This window comes from Nilaparvata lugens, chromosome 8, assembly GCF_014356525.2.
Source record: "Nilaparvata lugens isolate BPH chromosome 8, ASM1435652v1, whole genome shotgun sequence".
Classification (NCBI taxonomy): domain Eukaryota; kingdom Metazoa; phylum Arthropoda; class Insecta; order Hemiptera; family Delphacidae; genus Nilaparvata; species Nilaparvata lugens.
The window spans coordinates 43,033,322-43,054,926 of record NC_052511.1 but is presented as its reverse complement, the minus strand read 5'-3'; the positions used below and the strand labels follow the sequence as shown (position 1 = coordinate 43,054,926).

General features: G+C 33.8%; 1 protein-coding gene across 2 annotated transcripts; it reads right to left on the bottom strand.

Moving 5' to 3' along the window:
* Positions 1-119: 119 nt before the first annotated feature.
* Positions 120-21,583, bottom strand: LOC111051170 (dynein assembly factor 5, axonemal). 2 transcript variants are annotated; one of them, XM_022337604.2, is made up of 11 exons: positions 20,545-21,583; positions 15,646-15,829; positions 15,265-15,410; positions 13,738-13,970; positions 10,729-10,938; positions 6,928-7,087; positions 4,583-4,744; positions 3,775-3,954; positions 1,986-2,270; positions 992-1,174; positions 120-453 (listed from the first exon to the last, which is right to left on the bottom strand). In XM_022337604.2, exons 1-11 carry the CDS (start codon positions 21,149-21,151, stop codon positions 323-325), a joined length of 2,481 nt encoding a protein of 826 aa, XP_022193296.2. In that variant the 5' UTR covers positions 21,152-21,583; the 3' UTR covers positions 120-322. The 2 variants fall into 2 exon arrangements, with proteins under 2 accessions (XP_022193296.2, XP_039290747.1); XM_039434813.1 differs by lacking the exons at positions 15,265-15,410; positions 15,646-15,829 and adding exons at positions 18,881-19,026; positions 19,423-19,606 and having other exon boundaries at positions 20,545-21,433.
* Between the last annotated feature and the right edge of the window lie 22 nt (positions 21,584-21,605).

The following is a 21,605-nucleotide window of genomic DNA, read 5'->3' as shown; positions in this document are numbered from 1 at the left end:
TTCCAAATACGTAAGTTGATGATATTTTTATGATCTATTATAATTTGACGAGTAAAGCTATAATTAATAATAATAATAAAATTATTAATATTACAGATATCGGAGCAAAGGAACAAAACTTATGTTTTTTATGAGTTTATTCAATGTTTAAAACAAACTCAGTGTAATTATCAAATAATATTGCTTAATGGAAAATTGAATAGACGAATATAAACAATAGTTTTATCCCCGATAGAAGATCTTCAATGGTAAAAAACTTTATTCTAGAACTAGATCTATATTTTTTGTAAAGCTTTTCTAGTCTGCTTAGTTGGGAGATGCGCTAAGTATTTGCGCAATCGATCTTCAAATAATCATGCAACTCTTTGCTAATCTGTTTATCTCTGAAAGTGTCCAAGGATAATTTTTCAAGAATTCCTTTCGCATCCAGTTTGCCAATTATTTTCAATGTATCTGAAATGCAAAACACTTGTTAGAACATGTTCAACCAGCCATAAACAATTGAAATCATAACTTTACAGATATTATTAAATCGAAATTAATGAGTTCTTGAGTGATAGTCTTGATAAATTCCGTTTCATGATGCTGAACTAAGTTCATGAGTTGAGAAACCCGAATTCAGTATGAGAGATAACCTTGAGAAATTTAGCTTTAGAAGGCCAACCTTGATAAACTAAATTCAATAAATGGAAGCAAGGTCAATGCACGGCTTTAGTAGGCTAAACCTTCAATGAGAGATTCAAATTGTAATTGCTTTGAATAAGATTTCTATTACATTTGCATCAATAAATTCGAACTGTAAATAAGAATTGATTTTTTTGATGAAATAATATTTAAAGTAATGTAAAGAGATAGTTCATGAAAGATAACCTTTGCTTAATATGTTAAATCCAGTTGAGTTCATCAAAGACTAGTGGAGTTTTTGTAAAATTTTAATATAAGCTTCAATAAGAGTGACTACAACATTTGTTGAGTCAAAACTATTACTTACCTAAAACAAGCAAACGGAACTTCTCATCGGGATCGTCTAAATGCACCAGTAGTGTTGAATATAAGAGACTGTTGACATTTTCACTGCAAGGAACTGCATTTGGAGGTGTGTGAATCATATTGATTACTGAGAGTGTTCTTGTACGCACTTGGTTGCTAACATCATCCAGTCTTTTCATAACAACTGCAAATAAATTAATTTTCAATAATTATGTCACTAAAAATGTAATTTTTTATACAAAAGTCAATAATATTTTTAAAAAAATTAATTTCAATTTTCTTCTTCCATCTATTGGTGCACAAATACTCATAATAGTCTAGGAACAAACAATACTCTTTTATAGCAAACATTTATCACCCTGTCCAAATTAACATAATGCTTGTTTACAATTTTGGAAATATTCATTTTATCGGAAACATCTTAATTTAAAATAGTTTGATGTTTTCTATTTTGTCCCTCTTCCAATCATTTCTATGATGAATGCTAGTACAAATGAATGAATCAATTTCATTATCATTTATCTCATTACCTACGCACAAGCCTGGAGCTCATGTGGGCTTCGCCTTGAGCAAAAAAATCTACTTAATAGTCAATTAGCACACAACTTGAATAAATCTTTCAAAAAAATACTATCCAAGATGTAAAAATGTATTTATTAGTTGTCAAGAGTATTATACGAGCATTGACAAAAATAATCATTTTTCTATTATTATCCAAGCTTTATTTTCTTCAAGATATCCCATGGTATAGGTCGTTTATGCTCCAAATTTCAAGCCAATGTTTTGTTAGCCGACTGTCGACTTCTATCTATTATAACCGTTTTGGCCGGATGAGAGTGTAAGAACGGCACCTTATGAGAGTACCAACGTCACATAGCTTCACGAAAAAGAACTACTAGGACTATCGGTTTCAGTTAACAGTGAAATTTGGAACATAAATGCCCTACACCATGGGATATCTTCTTATGATATATTTTATCTATGCTATCACTTACCTGTTATCAATTTGTTAACATCTTCAGTGGTCAGAGTCTGTTGGGATTTAGCTCCCATTAGTAAGGTAGTCAGCGCATCGCATGTAAAGATTCGCGTCTTCTCGGCTTGATCTTCAATTAGGCTGAGAATGTGTGGAAGGAACAGGTCGAGTAAATCTCGGTCGATTTTGATCGAAGTATTGGCCAGCATACTTTTCAATCCCTGATCAAAACAAGCGGCTGCTGCTATACGTAGAGCCTCGGCTGATCTGCCTGCTTTCCAAACCAGTCGTTTCACAAGAATATCTGAAAATATAATAGAAATTTCTGATTTAAAGAGAAAAGAAAGTTTAGGGAAACTATGAATTATTCACATAATGAATATAATTAATTATCAATCATTGTTGATATTTATTATTATATCGATGGTAGAATTTGTATTACAGCCGTAAACCAAACCAAACTGACATCACACAGTATCAGAGATACTACACAGTTAAGACTGAAGAAAATATACATTTTTGTGAAATTCATTGCAAAACTGCTGTACCATGTTAATGTAGATAGATATATCATTAACCATATTTTAATAGGTTGTGATGGTATTTTTATTAATAGTTTGAGTATTGAAATTCAATTTTCCATTTGGTAGACATTCCTCAGGCTGTATTGTACCAAACAAGATGTTATTTAAATTTGAAAATACATAACCAATTCCAAATGGTACTGTGTTTGTATCACAGTGATAATGGTATGTGATATTCTATATTTGGATTGTTTTTATGTTGTGATAAATTACAATTTTTATAGGCATTTCTAATGGTGGAGATGATTAAAAAAAAATTTTCTGTGAAAATTTAAAATTGATTTTTAACCTTTTTTAACCTCAAAATTGTTCCAGCAATCAGATTTTTAACTTAAATGTGTGTAGCGCTAGTTCGCCTCAATGGTGCACATTGGTTAACGCTGAATGAACCAGCAAATAATGGCGGTCAGACAAATTTATGCTCTCCTGACCAAAAACTACACAACATATAAAATAATTTAGAAATATACAGTGTATATCTAGGCATTTGAGACTCATGAGCTATATATTTGTTGTGTATCTGCCATACGCTAAATGAATAAATGGTATGTGATATTTGTACCAAGATTGGTGCCTATGAGCACCAATAAATGAATAAAATAATCCACCCAACTCCAATCATTAATCAAAGTGGAATTATGATAAGCGAATGAATTTTATATAAGGGTAACATCACATAGTATGCACATATGTGCAAGTGCACGTGAGATTATACATGACCAAGCGCGCAGATGAGAAACAAAATCTGGAAAGAGCCATAGGAACACTCACACTTAGGAATGCCATAGGAACGCGTGCACTTGCTGGTGGTCAGTGTGAGCACAGTATACATAGAGTATTGAAACTCGGCTAGTACCCTGGCACAAAAATCCGCCATCTTGTTAGGAAGTTCCGCATTGTAATAGTATATATGGAAGGTTCGGATCACTTTACAGATCCGGATCAATTGATCTCGTTCACTGCCGCGAGCCAATGAAAAGACCAGGATTGGAACTTTCTAACGAGATTGGCAGTCACGTGACGTGTCTAGTATTTGCGCCATGTAAAAAGCATTGGTTGAATAGGCGTTTGATTGCTAGTTTCCATTCTGTATCTATTCTGTGGTGTGAGCAGCTACAGGCAAGTGCCAACGTGGTCCTATGACTCTTCCCAGATTTTGTTCTCAGCTGAGCATACATTTTGAGTCATTTTATCTACTAAGAAAATGAAAATTGAATAGTCTACCTGTCATAATTTCCCTGAAGAACAAATCGTTTTCCTTGAAGTTGGAGATAAACGTTTCAGTTTGTAAACATTTCAGTATTGTCCACAATACTCTTAGCACCACCTCAGGGTCCATATTCTCTCCAACGCCCTGGCTCAACATAGACAAAACCAGTGTTGGTTCCTCGGAAATACCGTCAACTGGAAGGAAAAATCGTGCATTACTTATCTCAACTGAAGGGATTGTGGCATACAGAAAAAACAGGTAAATCTGGACGTAGGGGATCAATTCAGAATTTTAGTGAGATGTTTTAAAGAAAATCATGTTTATATTATACAAAGAAATAGTTATTTTCATGGTTTCAATAATGTATGAAGAAGATAATAGTTCGTTAACCATATTTCTAAAAGAAATAATCAATAGAACAAAAGTGTCTTTTGAGAATGATAAGAATAATTACATTTAACTTTTGTTTGCTGAAGCCTTTCAAAAATGAATTGAACAATGGAGGCCTACGCACTTGAAGAATATTCCTTTCTATGAAAAACTAATAAAAACATTGTATTGTTTTCAATTTGACAAAATAAATTTGAATTTAATTGACCATACTAACACATTCGTTCTACAGGTAAATGGTGTTACAGGTAAATTACTTCGTTTAAATAGCAACACATCTTTCACTGCTGGTATCAACATAAAAGCACGACCTGTGGTAACTCTAATTAATTAGTATTGTGGATTGGGCAGTTTCAATTCAATTCAATTACAAAGGGATTACAAAAATCGAGTCCTTTCTTAAAAACTGAACTGTAAATGAAAATTACATACCATAATCTGCAAATAGTAATTCGAATACGGATAGCTGAGGACTGTGAGCTGTCCAATTATCCATTGTTACTTGTAAACGTTGCAATAATTTGGATGTGCAACATTTCACGACTGGATTTTCATCTTTGTTTTCTCCACATTGATTCAGTTTTGTGAACAGGTCTGAAAGAAGCATACAAATGGGCCAAATCAGAAAAAAACATGATATTGCAATATTGTATCATTACATATATTATTTTCATGAATAAAGCTAAAAATATTAAAATTATTTTATATGGACAGAACATTATTATCGTGCTTTATGTACTTCGAATGTATGAATAATTTAAGTTGATGACTGAGCCCTTAGCAGGGCTCCGTCCCTTGATTTCCCCCCAAGATTTTGAGAGCTCCCGTCCACTGGAACCGTTTCAGATCGATCGTTTAACTTCAATAGATGACCATTAATTGATTCCTTAAAGCCAGACCATATTTATTTATTTATTTATTACAGAACAAAGAAGTCTACAAGCATTAAGCCCAAAACAGTATTTACTACAATTTACAATCGTATTAGGCAAGTTACTAAAAAATAAAGAGATACAATACATGCAATTTACAAATGCATAAGAAAATTATGAGGAAGTAATTGAAAGTAATCCAAATATAAGTAATAAATACAGATTGAAGATAATAAGCTAATATTAGCTAGTACTAGCTAATGAAGATAATATTAAGCGTTATATCAAGTGTTTATTTCAGGCGCCAACCCGATAAGCCAATTAGAGAGATTCCTGCTCTGTCGACTCTGAAAATGCTTGAAAACGCTTAAATTAAATTAAAGCATATTGCCTCAAAATAATTCACATAAACAATACATAATATATTGAAAAATCACTTAAAAGTACAAAAATACGTAAATTGAATTTCCATCTAGCTGTTTACCCTCTTGTCAATATCTGCAGTAGCAGAAGTCTTCGGGGTGATTTGCAGCGTTTAGTTTGGATGTTTGTTTAATAATTATTATTTATTCATTAGAATTTGAATTAATGCAATATCTCAGTAATTTCCATCTGTAGAATGGCTGGCTGCTATGGCTTCGTATAAAATGAGCGCTGCTATCCAGAGATTGTCAGTTTGGTGTAAGGGTAAGCTTTCCTGACTGGCAATTAGGAGGTATTGGGTTCAATTCCCGGGCTGACAAATAATTTTTGAATAAATAAATGGTTTATTTCCCAAAAAACTAAAACTACTACATCAATAATTATATAAAATATTAAATAGTTTACAATTACATACAATAGTTAGTTACAATAAAAATTTATTTTAATGTGTCCTCTACATGTTTAGTGTTTTCTGTGTGGAAATTGACCTACTCCACTATGGCCTACCATGTTCTAGAGTAGGTTTTGCTTGCTTTTTTTTTTTGTGTGCGGATCAGTAATTAGTTATAGTGTTTAGTAAGTCATTAGGTGGTTAGTTGTTGTTTGAAATAATATTTTCTATGTTTTGTCTTCCTTTGCTCATCATCCAATTGTGTACTATTATTTTGAACTTTCTAGGATGATTAATCTGTTTAAACTTTGCAGGAGGTAGTTTATATAATTTTGGTGCTAAATGGTTGAAATGTCCATGGTATATTGCCTTCCTTGCAGCATTGGTGATGAGAAGATTCCTGTATCTGGTGTTGCGGTTGTGGTTTCTGGTTTGAAATGTTGTTGGGTTCTTGTTTAATCTGCATAGTATCTCCTTGGAGTAAAGCTGTCTTGGATCCATCACGTCAAACTCATTGAATAGCTGGTCCGATGAATAATAGCGCTCATTGAATTTCCATCTAGCTGTTTACCCTGTTGTCAATATTTGCAGTATCAGAAGTCTTCGGGGTGATTTGCAACATTTAATTTGGATTTTTGTTTAGTAATAATTAAAAATGTAATGATTGAATTTCTTGAAAAGGCCCTTAGTTGGGGATTAACCTGCCTTGTCCAATTCGGTTCTAGTGAACGCATCTAAAACTCATCAAATATGTAGTTGAACTACAACATATTATCAGTATGAAGAATTCCTTTCTCAATGAAGTCTTGAGTCTGAAGTATGAAGTCTGACATTCTTACTTGTTTTCTTCTATCACAAAATTCTTTGAAATTGAAGGTTTCTGAAAATTGGTCAATTAAGTTCAATAGGACCATAATGTTACAAATTAACTTCCGTACACAGATGTTTGTGTAGTGCAATGTACTACATATATGCATATGTATAATTGTGCATAATCTAATTGAGAAAAATGGAATATAAGTTCGACAGAGAATACAAATTTTAATGTTTAAATAATTACAAAAACATAAAGATTGGAAGAAATAACTCACCTTTGACAATTTCATCAGTTGTTTTAGATTTTGATAACGCTTGAACGGACACGAGCACATTGAACAGATTCTGTCTGACTGCTTCATCCTTGTAGCAGGTTTCAGCACAGTTCTTCAATAAGGCACCAACTAAATAAAGTATCTGATGATGTTCACTGGCCTGTCAAAATTATAAAATCTACTATACAGATTTATAACGTGATAAAATTACAATGAACTTATTAATATTACAGGATATCAGACATGCACACCACAGAACATTACATAGTCCAGGCAATGAATGCTCAAAAGATGGTATAGATGGAAAAGTTTGGAAGAAAATTTTTGACCCCGCAGTTCTGTTTAGGGTAGTAAGGAGGTAAGCAGGTAAACCCCTTGTGCTAAAGGGGTGGGGGTGGTTCAAAGGTACCATTTTTTGGTTTCTCGCATATAACACGAAAACTATGTATCTTATGGACATAACTGTTCTTTACAAAGCTTACATAATTTCCTACACTATTCATCTCACAACTTTTTTCTATATTAGTCCAGTCAAATGGTCGTTTTTCAGGAAACAGCCCCGAAAGAATTTTTCTCGACGGTTCTATATGTATTTTGGGGCTCTGAATTCGAATCTGAAATTTGCTGACACGCCAGAGGGCGGCTTCACCCCCAAAACCCCCAAAAACTCCCAAAATTTCGGACTTTTTCCAATTTTCTCATTTTTTCTCGTGAACCTTGAGTTTCTCAAGAAAAATCATTCCCGACAAAATGAAAGAGAATGAGATTTCCAATAAATTGAGTGGTCGCGCAGGATTCTACCATCCTTAGTTCCGGAGCAATGAATTTTCAAAAAAAATGGGATTTATAAGGGGTTTTCAAAATTATGCAAACCTACCACTTCTACCCTATACAACATGGATATTTTTCTAGTATAGATGAAAAAACATACATCACGTGAAAGAACAATTCATTATGAACAGGATTCCTTAGAAATTTTCGAATTTAGTAGTGGTGGGAGGGGGTATATACCCAAAAATAGAAAATCATGTCCTACAGCCAAAATACAAATTTTTCATTATAATACCTTTTCAAGGCCTTCCTAGCAAAAAAATACCTATTTCGGCTGAAATCATCTCACGAGGGCTATTTTCTATGAGAATCACCCGTTAGAAACATTTGATTTCAGTATTTACTAGTGGGGGGTACGTCATGAGGATACGTCAAGGATCAAAACTTTAAACACTTATAACTTTTGACAGAATGATCAGATCTCCTCGTGCTACAGCTCATTCTTCTCAGCTCGTCAAGGCGGTTTAAAATCATGTATCATAATTGAAATTTGGTAAGAAAAATAGAATCTACTCTTTCATGTGAGGTAAATGAATTTTGTAAAACTATAATCGTGAGGTAAGATACGTTTGATTAAAAAAATCAAGAAATTTGCGATATTTTCCTCATTTTCACAGTCTCGACAGTTTTTCGATAATAAACAGTCATGCAAGATGGGTTTAAGGCAACGTAGCTTATAGAACATGTAATTCTTTTTCATTTGAGACCAATCGCAAGTTTCTATCGTGTATCTTACTCGTTTTAGAGACTCTTGAATAACAGTAGAATCGCAGAAAAAATTAGAAAATGAAAATTATCATTTTTTCAATCAGCTGTAACTTTTGAACGGTACAAAAATCAGGAAAACGATCTATGAGAGCGGAAAGAGGAGAAAATTCTCTACAACCTTGACTACTTTTTCGATTTTTTAACTGAAGTGTTTTCACAAGATACGCAACTTGAATATGCGAAAAAACTTTTGTTACGTTAATCATTTCTACAGTCTCGTATATTTAAAGTATATTTGCGTATCTTGTGAAACACTTCAAATGAAAAATCGAAAAAGTGGTAAATTTCTAAGGAATCCTGTTCATAATGAATTGTTCTTTCACGTGATGTATGATTTTTCATCTATACTAGAAAAATATCCATGTTGTATAGGGTAGAAATGGTAGGTTTGCATAATTTTGAAAACACCTTTAAAAATACCTCTTTTTTGAAAATTCGTAGCTCCAGAACCAAAGATGGTAGAATCCTGCGCGACCACTCAATTAATTGAAAATCTTATTTTATTTAATTTTGTCGGGAATGATTTTTCTTGAGAAACTCAAGTGTCACGAGAAAAAATGGGAAAATTGGAAAAAGTCCGAAATTTTGGGGGTTTCGGGGGTTTTGGGGGTAAAGCCGCCCTCTGGCGTGTCAGCAAATTTCAGATTCGAATTCAGTGCCCCAAAATACATATAGAACCGTCGAGAAAAATTCTTTCGGGGCTGTTTCCTGAAAAACGACCATTTGACTGGACTAATATCTTTTCTAGTTTTCGAGATATCCGCTCTTAAAGATGTGACATTTTTGAAAAAACACGTTTCCTCCAATTTTTTCCTATTTTTGCTCATAACTTTTTAAAAATCGATGAGAAAAATCCATGCTGATTATGAGCTTATAGACCCTCACCCCCTTAGAACAAGGGGTAGGGGTGGGGACTTTTGATATGTTTACCTCCTTACTACCCTAAACAGAACTGCGGGGTCAAAAATTGTCTTCCAAACTTTTCCCTCTATAACCTTTCCTTGACTGGACTATGATCATAATTATTTAATATGCATTTTTATTTTGGAATTGATGTATAGTCCACAGTGTTAGAGTAGAGAAATTCTACTGTAGAAGATACTCGGTTGAATTGGACTATTAGGAGTAGGATTTGAATTGTATAGAACATAAGTCAATGTAAATGTTTACTTTAAGTAACGAACTTTATCACTGATTCGAAAATGCGGATTAGTGATAACCATTTTGAAATAATGTGGATATTTTCTAATCGATTCGACTACGAACTGAGAGCAACGATAAATTCATAAATGAGAAATTGACATTTTAACCTATTTTATAAATTAATTTTACTCTGATGGATATTTTCTGATAATGACTTGAAAATTCCTGAAAAACGTATAATCCTGAAATTTGTAAATTTCTGTACACCTGAAGACCCTTTCTGTTGACCCTGACAGAATGGAAGGATTAAATATGCGCTTAATTTATAAGTAAGAAAGGTTCATTTTTTGTAATGTAAATTGAATTATGCCAAATGATGCACAATAAATGAGTATATTATCATCAGCATCATCAGCACTCGACAATCCAAAGCGAATCTTGGCCTCCTCTAACATTTGCCTCCATTCTACTCTATCCATGGCAGCACGCCTCCAATTCCTGACCCCAACAACTCTTGCATCTCCGGCAACTGCATCCATCCACCTCAGCCTTGGCCTACCAGGAGGTTTTCTACCTTCCACGTTGTGAGACTTTATCTTCTTAGGTGGAAATGACTCATCAGCTCTTGCATCAGCTGAGCTTACCTACTCGGATAAGAACCATACATGTACAGATCACGATTTTTTTCTTCTGCACCACACTCCATCGTGAATGATGATGATGATGATGATAATATACTTATTCCTTGTACATCATTCAGCATAATATTCCATTCTAGTGAACCAATTTTACATCACACCAAAAAATTGTGATTTGTACATGTATGGTCACACTGATCAGATGGGCATGCCATGTTGCAAGACTCCTTCAAAAAATTCTGCGAAGAATCTTTCTCTCAAAAATATAAATAAACTAAACATATACACCAAGTATATTAGGTTCATTTGAAAATTATATTCATGGTGAAAATTCGATTTCAAACAAAATCCTTTTTTTTCATATAAAAAAGAACAGTAAAGAGGTTGATTTCAAAGCAATACATTTCTAATAGTTACTCACTCTCACAGTGAAGCAGCAATCATCGCTATTCAATATTTTAGTTATATTTGCAAGTTCAGTTTCAATACTTCCGGCAGGAGAGTACTGCACTGCCGAAGCCAGAATGCCCAGATTGCCAGTGCTGGTCGTTTCTTCCAAGGAGGGTAGAATCTGACTGCAGTACACATCGACTGGCACAAAGTAACCGATTAGTTCTGCCGATCTTTTCACCTGAAATAGTTGACAATTTATTATTTTATTTCAACTTTACCAGTATTTTAAATCTCTTAATTCTCGTTTCACCTGAAATAATTGAAGATTTCTCATTTTATTTCAACTTTAAACGTTTTTTAAAGGATTTTTCAGATCTCATTGAATTTCCATGTATCAAAACTGTCCCTAATAACATAAGAGATTGGATTCGCCAGAATTTTTTATTTTTATTTGAATATTTTGTGATTTTTTTCGTATAGGAATTGCTATTTGTCAAGATTTTTATTTCAATTTGAATATTTTGTGTTTTTTTTTCGTATAAGTATTACGATTTGCCAGAATTTTTATTCCAATTTGAATGTTTTGTGATTTTTTTCGTATGGGTATTACGATTTGCCAGAATTTTTTATTTTCAATTTAAATATTTTTTTGGGGTTTTTATAAGAATTATTATGATTTTTCCCTCTTCCCATTTACCATTAAATGCGTTCTATATACCCTGTTTACACTGTATTCATGGATCACTATATCTATAAATAAGAGATTACCATAGTTATATAGTATATTAAGTTACTCGAGAGAATTTTTATTTTTTTTTGCTGTGAATTTTGTTTCGATTCTTCGTTTCATAATTTACTATTCTGTATAAATAATTACTTCTGTGCTAAATCAATTTAAATCAGGTTAAGCGTATTATAATTTCATCTCCTACTCCCACTGGCGAACAAGAGTCATCTTATGTCAGTGGTTTTTTCACTTACCGTTTATTATTATTACACTTTGGTTGGATTGTATTGTCATGTTGAGCTTTGTTTGATTTATGTATATGTATTTATGAGTATGGAATAAATAAATTTGAATTTGAATTTTAAGTCTCTACATTCTTGTCCCAACGTGTTTTTGCGATGTAAAGGTGTATGTTAGTGCAGCTGTTACTTTACTAGCAGACAGTCTTGACCTCTCTTCACAAAAGCAGCCTGCACACAACGACAATAGTTTCCACTATCTGCCGCGGGAATGCTGAGTTGAAAAGTCCGGAACTCAAATGTACATGGCACTTCCAATTCCGTGTTTCTGCAACAGTTAGTGGAAGCTAGTATTGTTCCCATATGTAGCGTGCTTGAAAGAGTTGTAAGCTTCAAAATAGCTAATATTGGTTCGGACCCGGAAGGCCAAAACATCTTCATCATTATTATCACCTTCTCTACCATTATTCAAGCACAAACATGGGGTTTGTGCAGGCAATGCATTCAGCAAAAAAAAGAAGAAAAAAAACAGAAAACAAGATATAGTGAGGTCCACGTTATAATGGCATAGATAAAGATAGGAGAATAGCGTTGCCGTTTGTCTGCCTTGATTTTCTATATTTCTACATTGTTAAAAACGGATTTGGCAACGTTGTGGAGCTAGAAAACGATAGTGGTATGTGTTTTGTCGAATGATAGACAAGGATAGCAACACAAAAGATAATAAAATACTGCCATTATAACGTGGACCTCACTATAGTGATTCACATGTTTTATACGTCACTATAGATGACGCACCTAAAGAAAGAAGACCTCTGGATGTTCAATTAATGATACACTATACTATTCTGTGGTCTTCTTGAAAGTTCTTCATGCAACCATTGTTGGATCGTTTTACCGACTTGTACTGAACCACGTCCTAAGCATCATCAAAGTATTCAATATGAATAACGTGATTGTATCCAGACTTAATTTGAATATTATCAATTTCAAACTTTGAATTCTCAATCTCCAGTACAAATATTTTTGGACATATTTTTCATAATAAAAATGAATAAACCTCATTTCGAAAAAACCTCGAATGGATAAACCTCATTAGTCTGAATTTGTGAGAGGGATAAAAATGAGTTGCATGTTTTTCCTCTCTCAATATCAATTGAATGATAAGTGATTGCTTTACTAATAAATAAATAGAAAATATTTTATTATTAAATGAAAACACAATAATAATGTAGCCTTCTATTTAATGCTTAATTTTTCCAATGAAAATGTTTACACAATTATGATAATAAAAGATCAAAGTAGAAGAGACAACATAATTATTGTGATTTTATTCATCACGGAAAAATTATTTTATAGACCTTAGGAGGGATATTGGCAGACCTCTGAAAATACAGGAGCACCTCTAAATAAAGTCGACGGAGCACCTCTCTGTAGTACTGGCCAAATTGGCCAAATAGTACTGACCAGTACTACAGAGAGGTGCTCCGTCGACTAACCGCCCGGGTTCATCGAGTCCGTCGGATTGCCGATTCGTGGATCCTCCATCACGACAATGCTCCGTCGCACACCTGCCTGCTCGTCACCGAGCAGTTGGCCAAACAGTCGAGGGTAACGTTGCCACATCCTCCTTACAGCCCGGATATGGCACCACCGGACTTCTTTTTGTTCCCCAAGATCAAGAGACAACTTAAGGGGACGCGGTTCGGGACTCTGGAAAACGTTCAACGTGCTACGACGAGGGCTCTAGACAGCATAGAGGTTGCCGACTTCCAGGGAGCGTTCCGGTATCAGCGTGTTATCGACTCCAATAGGGACTACTTTGAAGATATCTAATGAAAAATTGTACATATTTTGCCCATAAAAAATTTCCTGAGGTCAGTCCGGTTACTTATTATACAGACTATGTATGATAAGATAAGTAGTTATATCCTTTGAAACCGGAACAGGTGTGTACGCTTAATCCTGGAAATAAGAAGAAAAAGAAGAAGAAGAAGAAGGAAAATTTCTTAATCATCTTTGAATAGTGTTCAATTCATTAAATATTCAGTTGTGTGAATATTGTACTCACGTTTTCATAGACTCGATTATCTTCGTCGCAGAACGCTTTGTACATGGGAGGGAAGAGTTTGGCCAAACTTTGTGTGATTCTCTGCTCAGCGTGCTGGATGGTGGTGCACAGTAGCTGTGCTGACTTCACTCTGACATCCACTTTCCAGTCGGTCAGCTCATTTATTATTCCAGGGATGAATTTCGTCATTTCTCTCTGCACAAGCTCTCTACAACCGAGATTTGGTCTTCTCACTGCAATCATACAATTATCGTTTATAATGAAAATTTATCACAATTAATGAAAAGTAATAACTTCATGATACCTAATAATATATTAATTCTGTCATAATTTCAATTTCTTAACTGATGGCGTTTTAGTAATTAATAGTTTCATTAATTCAAATTAAATCATGTTTCAAAAATAATTTAAACTTGAAAGACAAGATTTTATTCACCCGGCTGTACGTACTAGCAACCTATACTATTACAATCTGTACTTTACTTATGAACATCTATTAAATTTAAGGCTGTGCAAAGGCTAGAAAAAACTTTCTTCTGGAGACATTTTTCATAGTTTTTCGATTTGTATACTATCAAGCTATCAAAATGAGAAAGTTTTCTCAGGAAAATTTTTTCCGATCATCACTTTTTGAGATATGAGCGCCTAAGATTTAGATTTCTGGGACACAACATTTCAAATTCTGTGAGAGATGAATCCATGAAAATTAGAGGATGGATTCTTTATGGCATTGTTGATTGAATACATCAAGAATTTTTCAAAAATATCATTTTTTGAGAAAGTTATTCAATTACAAAAAAATACCAAAAATAACTCTCAACTAATAATTATTTTGGGTAAATTGAATAACTTTCACAAAAATTGATATTTTCGAGATTTTTCTGTTTTATTCAATCTACAATACCGTGGAGAATTCATCCTCTGAATTTCATGGATTTATCTCTTACCGAATTTGAAATGTTCTGTCCCAAAAATTTTAAATTTAGGCGCTCATACCTCAAAAATTAATGATCGAATAAAAAATGTTTTCTTGAGAAAACTATTTTATTTTGATATCATACAATTCGAAAAACTTTGAAAAATGTCACCAGTAGAAAGTTTTTTAGCCTTAACCGCGGTAAGTCATCGTAATTGAGTAATTACGTAATCTAATCTAACCTAAGATACGAGAACAAATAAATAATGATTCTGACGGCAATGTGATCACTTCAACCGGGTCATTATATATTTTTTATAATGTATCACCGTATAATTCTAATATTTTTAAAAATAATAAATGTTAAGAATATTGTTTTTCCTTCAGTATAGAAGTAAGAATGATATTTCGATTACTTTAAATATTAAATAAAAAGACAATAAATGGTCATAACCACTTCATTCCAATGAAAAATTCAAATTTAACTTTTTTTAAATACCTAAATTTTTATTAATAATTTATTCTGACAATTCCAAGCAGTTCAATTCAATTCAAAAAATAATTTTAAATAATTGTATTTTTCATGGTAATTAACAGGAAAATGAGCTCACCTCCATTAGGATACCAAGATATCTCTCCCGGTAAGAAATCTAGTTTATTTTTTAAATCAGTTTCATTCTCTTGCACCCATTGCTCCCCTGCCGCCTCCCACAGTCTCCATACTTCTTCTGCTTGCTCTTTGATTTCATCAAGGAGGCTGAAAATAAACAAAGAATGAACATTTCGTCATTAATAGAAAACAAACAATGACTTTTTGTGTACTGTAGTAAAAGATGATATTGTAGAAATGGATATCCATAATTGATAATTATTGTTTTTTATTGTTTTTGATATAATAATACATTTGATTTGAAATTTGCGATCACAACGAATTGCTATTTAATTAAATACCTAATTCAGAAAATCAGAATTTTCGATTAAGCTATACATACCTAGTCAGCATCAGAGGAATTAATTTGTGAAAATATGAATATCGGTCTCGAAGTTTTGAAAGCCACATTCCAACAATTCTAGCTATTGTCAAGCGCACTGTCGCATTCTGATCAAAAGAGCGTTCGGCTAGAGGCTGAGCTACATCATTTATTGAGCAGTTGTTTCCATAGAGAATTACTTCACCTGAAAATATGAAATTGAGAAATATATTAAAATGCAAATGCATAACATGTTTAACAGTTTCAAGATTTGGTTTTGCTTCAAGGACCAAATTCAACATCGATCTTCCACAAGTTCACAATAAAAAATATGTTCTCAAAAGCGCACCACCAAAATAATCAAACTTACCAGTAAAATTTATTAATTAAAAAAATAGTAATCGTTAACCTAACTGTTGTGAAGGCATGATACTTGATGTAGCCATACCAGCAGATGAAAATTGTCAAAGAACAAGAGGTGAGAAATTGAGGAAGTATCAAGAGCTAGCATTTGAGCTCAAAGATATGTATGGGCTCAATAATGTTAGAATATCCCAATCGTAATATCTGTGAATGGTCTGGTTCTTAATTCAACAGTGGAGAGCTGTAAGGCTATTGATGTCTCAGAACTCTGGTAGGGAAATGCAGAAGTCTGTTCTGCTTGATACAGCTCGCATAGTACGCCAAACGCTCCAACATATTTGGTAAAATACTCCATCAATAATAGAAATAATGCCAAGAGGTTGCATAAATTTTGCCCCTCTTCGCATAAGCTATCCGCAACTGCGTGAAAAAGAGAATAATAATAATAATAATAATTATAATAATAATATGGACGGTTTTATGGGCACCTTAATTCAGAGCCAATAAGCCAAGAGCTGTCTTGTATGTGGCTGACAGTGGGAAGTTTGTTTCCAGAGACTGAGGGCTTTGTACAGGCGATTCAAGATCAAGTGATAGCAACAAATGCTTATAGGAGGCATGTAATGGGAGACAGGACCATAAGTGACAAATGCAGAATGTGTGCCAGTGCAGTAGAAAGTATCCACATATTGTATCCGGCTGCTCAGTGCTAGCCCCAAGAGAGTATATGTTGCGTCATAACAATGTGGCAAAAATTGTGCACTTGGAGATGCAGATCAAGTTTGGGAATATTGCAGAGGTCCCCCCTTACTATACTATCAGCCTCCTCCTCTGGTTGAGTTCAATCACGTCAAGATCTACTGGGATGTCCAAATGATTACAGACAGGCGGGTAGTACACAACAAGCCTGACATCCTGGTATTGGATCAGCTGGAGAAGAGGGCTTATATAATTGATATTGCTGTACCTTCAGATGAGAATGCTCAGAAGACCAGAGGCGAGAAAATCAGAAAATACCAAGAGCTATCATTTGAGCTGAAGGAAATGTATGGGCTGAATACAGTGAGAGTACTTCCAATTGTAATAACAGTCAATGGCCTGATACTCAAGTCGTTGTGGAAATATGTCGAAGTATTGACTTGGTAGACGAGGTGCTGAAGAGAATGCAAAAATCTGTCCTCCTTGACACTGCACGTATTGTGCGCAAGTTCATAAAATAGTCAGTATTATAAAGATGAAAGGAAGGTTGCATTAAAGTGCCCCTTCTTTGAAATATTTCCGCAAGAGCGTGCTTATAAAAGGGATAATAATAATAATAATAATAATAATAATAATAATAATAATAATAATAATAATATATAAAAGGTGAGTTTAATGTTAAGAATGAGTAATAAAAAATATGTAGTAAAATGTGAAAAATATAATGTAAAAAATTTATAAACCACGTAGATTTGGAGGATGAGCCAGAGGGTGTCCCCAGAACCATGCGCGGGCTCTCATTCATCAGGTTAATTGATAATAACAAAATAAAAAAAAATAATAATCCAGAGTCAAGTATGAAGATTCATATTCTGATCTGAGAGAGATAAAAGCAGGAATTCCACAGGGAAGTGTCTTGGGGCCAGTGCTTTACCTTCTCTTTAACAGTGATATTCCTAATCTGGAGGAGAATACCACAGCCACGTTTGCAGACGACACCGCCCTACTAGCAGTCGACAGCGATGTTCATACTGCAACAGAAAAGCTCCAGAGATCTGTCAACAAAATACAGGACTGGGCCAGAAAGTGGAGGATGATACTCAATGAGGGCAAGTCAATTCACGTCAACTTCACCAACAGGAGAGCTGATGAGTACCATCCAATCAGCTTAAATAATATCAACATACCACATGCAAATTCTGCTAAATATCTCGGCATGACTCTTGATGCTAAGCTTCGCTGGAAAGAGCATGTCAAAAAGAAAAAAGAAGAGCTCACCATAAAATACAAGAAATTCTACTGGCTTATTGGAAGAAACACATCACTTTCAATACCAAACAAAGTTCTCCTGTACAAACAGATCTTCAAACCTGTCTGGACCTATGGTATCCAACTGTGGGGCTGCACCAAACCGACTAACATCGCCATCATTTAACGATTCCAGAACAACGTGCTCAGAAACATCGTTGATGCCCCTTGGTATGTGCGGAACAGCGACATCCATAGAGATCTGAGAGTCGACCTGGTATCCTGTGAGATTCAACAGTATGCAGAGAGTCATGAAGCACGGCTCCACCAACACAACAACGTCGAAGCAATCCAGCTGCTAGACAACGGAGGATTGGTGCGGAGGATCAAAAGGAGGAAGCCATTTGAATTAAGTTAATGTAGTGCAAGTGGTTTCAAGTGGAAAAGCAGAGCAGTGATTGAGTGAAACAATAAAATCATGCCTTATAGTATATTAAATTTAAGTACATAATATTATCATTAGCAGTAAGAGATTCTAGTGAGAGTTTCACTGTATTTTATTATTATTTAGTAGATTAGGTTCGATAAAATTTGCTCATTAGTCTCATGACTAGATAGCAATAGTAAATAAAAAAAAATGTGATCACTTCAACCGGGTCATTATATATTTTTTATAATGTATCACCGTATAATTCTAATATTTTTAAAAATAATAAATGTTAAGAATATTGTTTTTCCTTCGGTATAGAAGTAAGAATGATATTTCGATTACTTTAAATATGAAATAAAAATACAATAAATGGTCACAACCACTTCATTCCATTGAAAAATTCAAATTTAACTTTTTCAAATACCTAAATTTTTATTAATAATTTATTCTGACAATTCCAAGCAGTTTTTTAAATAATAGTATTTTTCATGGTAATTAAAAGAAAAATGAGCTCACCTCCATTAGGATACCAAGATATTTCTCCCGGTAAGAAATCTAGTTTATTTTTTAAATCAGTTTCATTTTCTTGCACCCATTGCTCCCCTGCCGCCTCCCACAGTCTCCATGCTTCTTCTGCTTGTTCTTTGATTTCATCAAGGAGGCTGAAAATAAACAAAGAATGAACATTTCGTCAATAATAAAAAACAAACAATGACTTTTTGTGTACTGTAGTATTAAAGGTGCAATTGTAGAAATGGATATCCATGATGGATAAAAAAACTACATCGATAATTATTGTTTAGTATTGTTTTTGAAATAAGTTGAATTTGATTTGAAATTTGCAATCACAACCACTTGTTAATAAAAAGACCTACTTTTCCACCACCATCAGATATGTAATCAGAAAGTTAATATTTGAAAATCAACAAAGTTGAAATATAAATTCTAAATTAATTCCCTTAGTAATCACAATATTAGGATTTAATAATTAACCCAAGTAATTATAGTATTATAAGATCTAATACTAGTCAGAAAGTCAACATTTCGATTATACATACCTTGTCAGCATTAGAGGAATTAATTTGTGAAAATATGAATATCGGTCTCGAAGTTTTGAAAGCCACATTCCAACAATTCTAGCTATTGTCAAGCGCACTGTGGCATTCTGATCAAAAGAGCGTTCGGCTAGAGGCTGAGCTACATCATTTATTGAGCAGTTGTTTCCATAGAGAATTACTTCACCTGAAAATATGAAATTGAGAAATATATTAAAATGCAAATGCATAACATGTTTAACAGTTTCAAGATTTGGTTTTGCTTCAAGGACCAAATTCAACATCGATCTTCCACAAGTTCACAATAAAAAATATGTTCTCAAAAGCGCACCACCAAAATAATCAAACTTACCAGTAAATTTATTAATTAAAAAAAAATTAGTAATCGTTAACCTAACTGTTGTGAGGGCATGATACTTGATGTCTATATCTTTGGCCAGCAGGGCTGGATTAATTGTGTCACGGGTGGGTCAAGACGATGTCGCTCAAATTGTGTCACAGGTGGGTCAAAACGATGTCGCCCATTTGTGTGAACCTGAGCAGAGCCTTTGATTGAGTTGATCACAGCATCCTGATCAATAAACTCCTAAACTATGAGGTTTGGATTCTCTTCCATCCATTTTGGAGTCTAATTTGGGAAGGCACAGGTGGTGTCTTTAGGTGGGTCAGCTTCCTCTCCACTCCCTGTGAATTTTGGAATGCCGCAGGGTTAAAAAAACTGAGACAAGATATGACTGCAGAGAAATCCGTTCTATTAAATAAATGAGCATTTTGATGAGCATATAGCCTACCATCTATCCAGTTCACTGGTCTTAGATAAAGAAAAATAAATTTATACATAAACTAAGATGTATTACCTTCTTACCGCTGCGTCGCAATTGACCAATTGATGCTGAATAGGATGTGTCATGAGGCCTTGTTCTAAAGACTGTAGCAGAGTATATTGAACACACAATAACATCTAAACATATATCAGTGTTGAACCTTTTGAAAACACTATTAATGGAATATAAGCTTGGTAGTCCAAAATATTTGGATAGTAACGATACCTAATGAAATTTGAATATCGCTACCTAGCATCATAATAGTAGTCTAGCTGGCTAATTTCATTTTTCAAGAACTCACCTAAGCTTTTGATAACTGCTACTCTTATCCTGGAATGTTGATGGCCCAAAGCTTGTAGCATCGGTTTGATCAATGACTCAGATTGATAATGAAACTCCATTGGTATTGCCTTTCCCAATTCAGCTGCACATTCACAACTTGCTTTCTTCACATCTGGATAAGGGTCAATAATAGTCTTTTTCAGAATATCCACGTAATCATTCAAGTAAGGTGCAACATCTTTATCATATTTGGCTATGACTACACGAAGCAATGTAACCATCAGTAGCCTTACTTCCTCAGACTGCTCTTTGATTTCTGACCCACCAAGTCTTACTCGTAATTCAGGGAATAAGTTTCCCAAAACACTCTCAACACACTTCATTTTTTGCAAGATATCTGTTAACAGTAAAACAACACATTCTCTCACAGCTTCTGATTCATCATGTAAAGATCTTAAAAGGTGTTTCTGAATACCTTCAAATTCGCAAATTAAGTCCTCATCTTCACTGCTCATTAACTCTTTCCTAATTCTTTCTAATGCTTGTTTCCTTTCTCTTTTGTTGGGATCTTGAAGTGCACCACAATGTTTATTCAACAATATTCCACGAACTTCTTTAGATTCCATTTCAAATAACAATGTGTCATCCACATAAATAAAATGAACGCAGGTGATAGATAAATAAACCTAACCTCAAAATAAAACATCTGTTCATTTTTGTTTATCTGGTTTCCTCGGTGACAAAGAGATTAGAATTAGCTGAGTACAAAGAACAGCTAAAGATAATTTTTTGATTATGTTAGATCAAAGATTGAAAAATAATATTTATTGTTCCTATTGTGATATTTTCTGGTAGTCAAAAATATTCTCAAAACTTATTGTTATGTTCAAATGTAGAATAGTGTTTTGATTGCAAAAAAAGTTTATGAGTAAGCACTGTTTCGAGCTTATAGTATAGAACAAATATATATTATATTTTGGGTTTTATCGAAAATAAAATCAAGGAATAATTCAAATCAAAATTCAAAAGGGATGACCAAGCAAATAGAATCTTTATCAAGTAGCTGAGAACAGCTGTTTT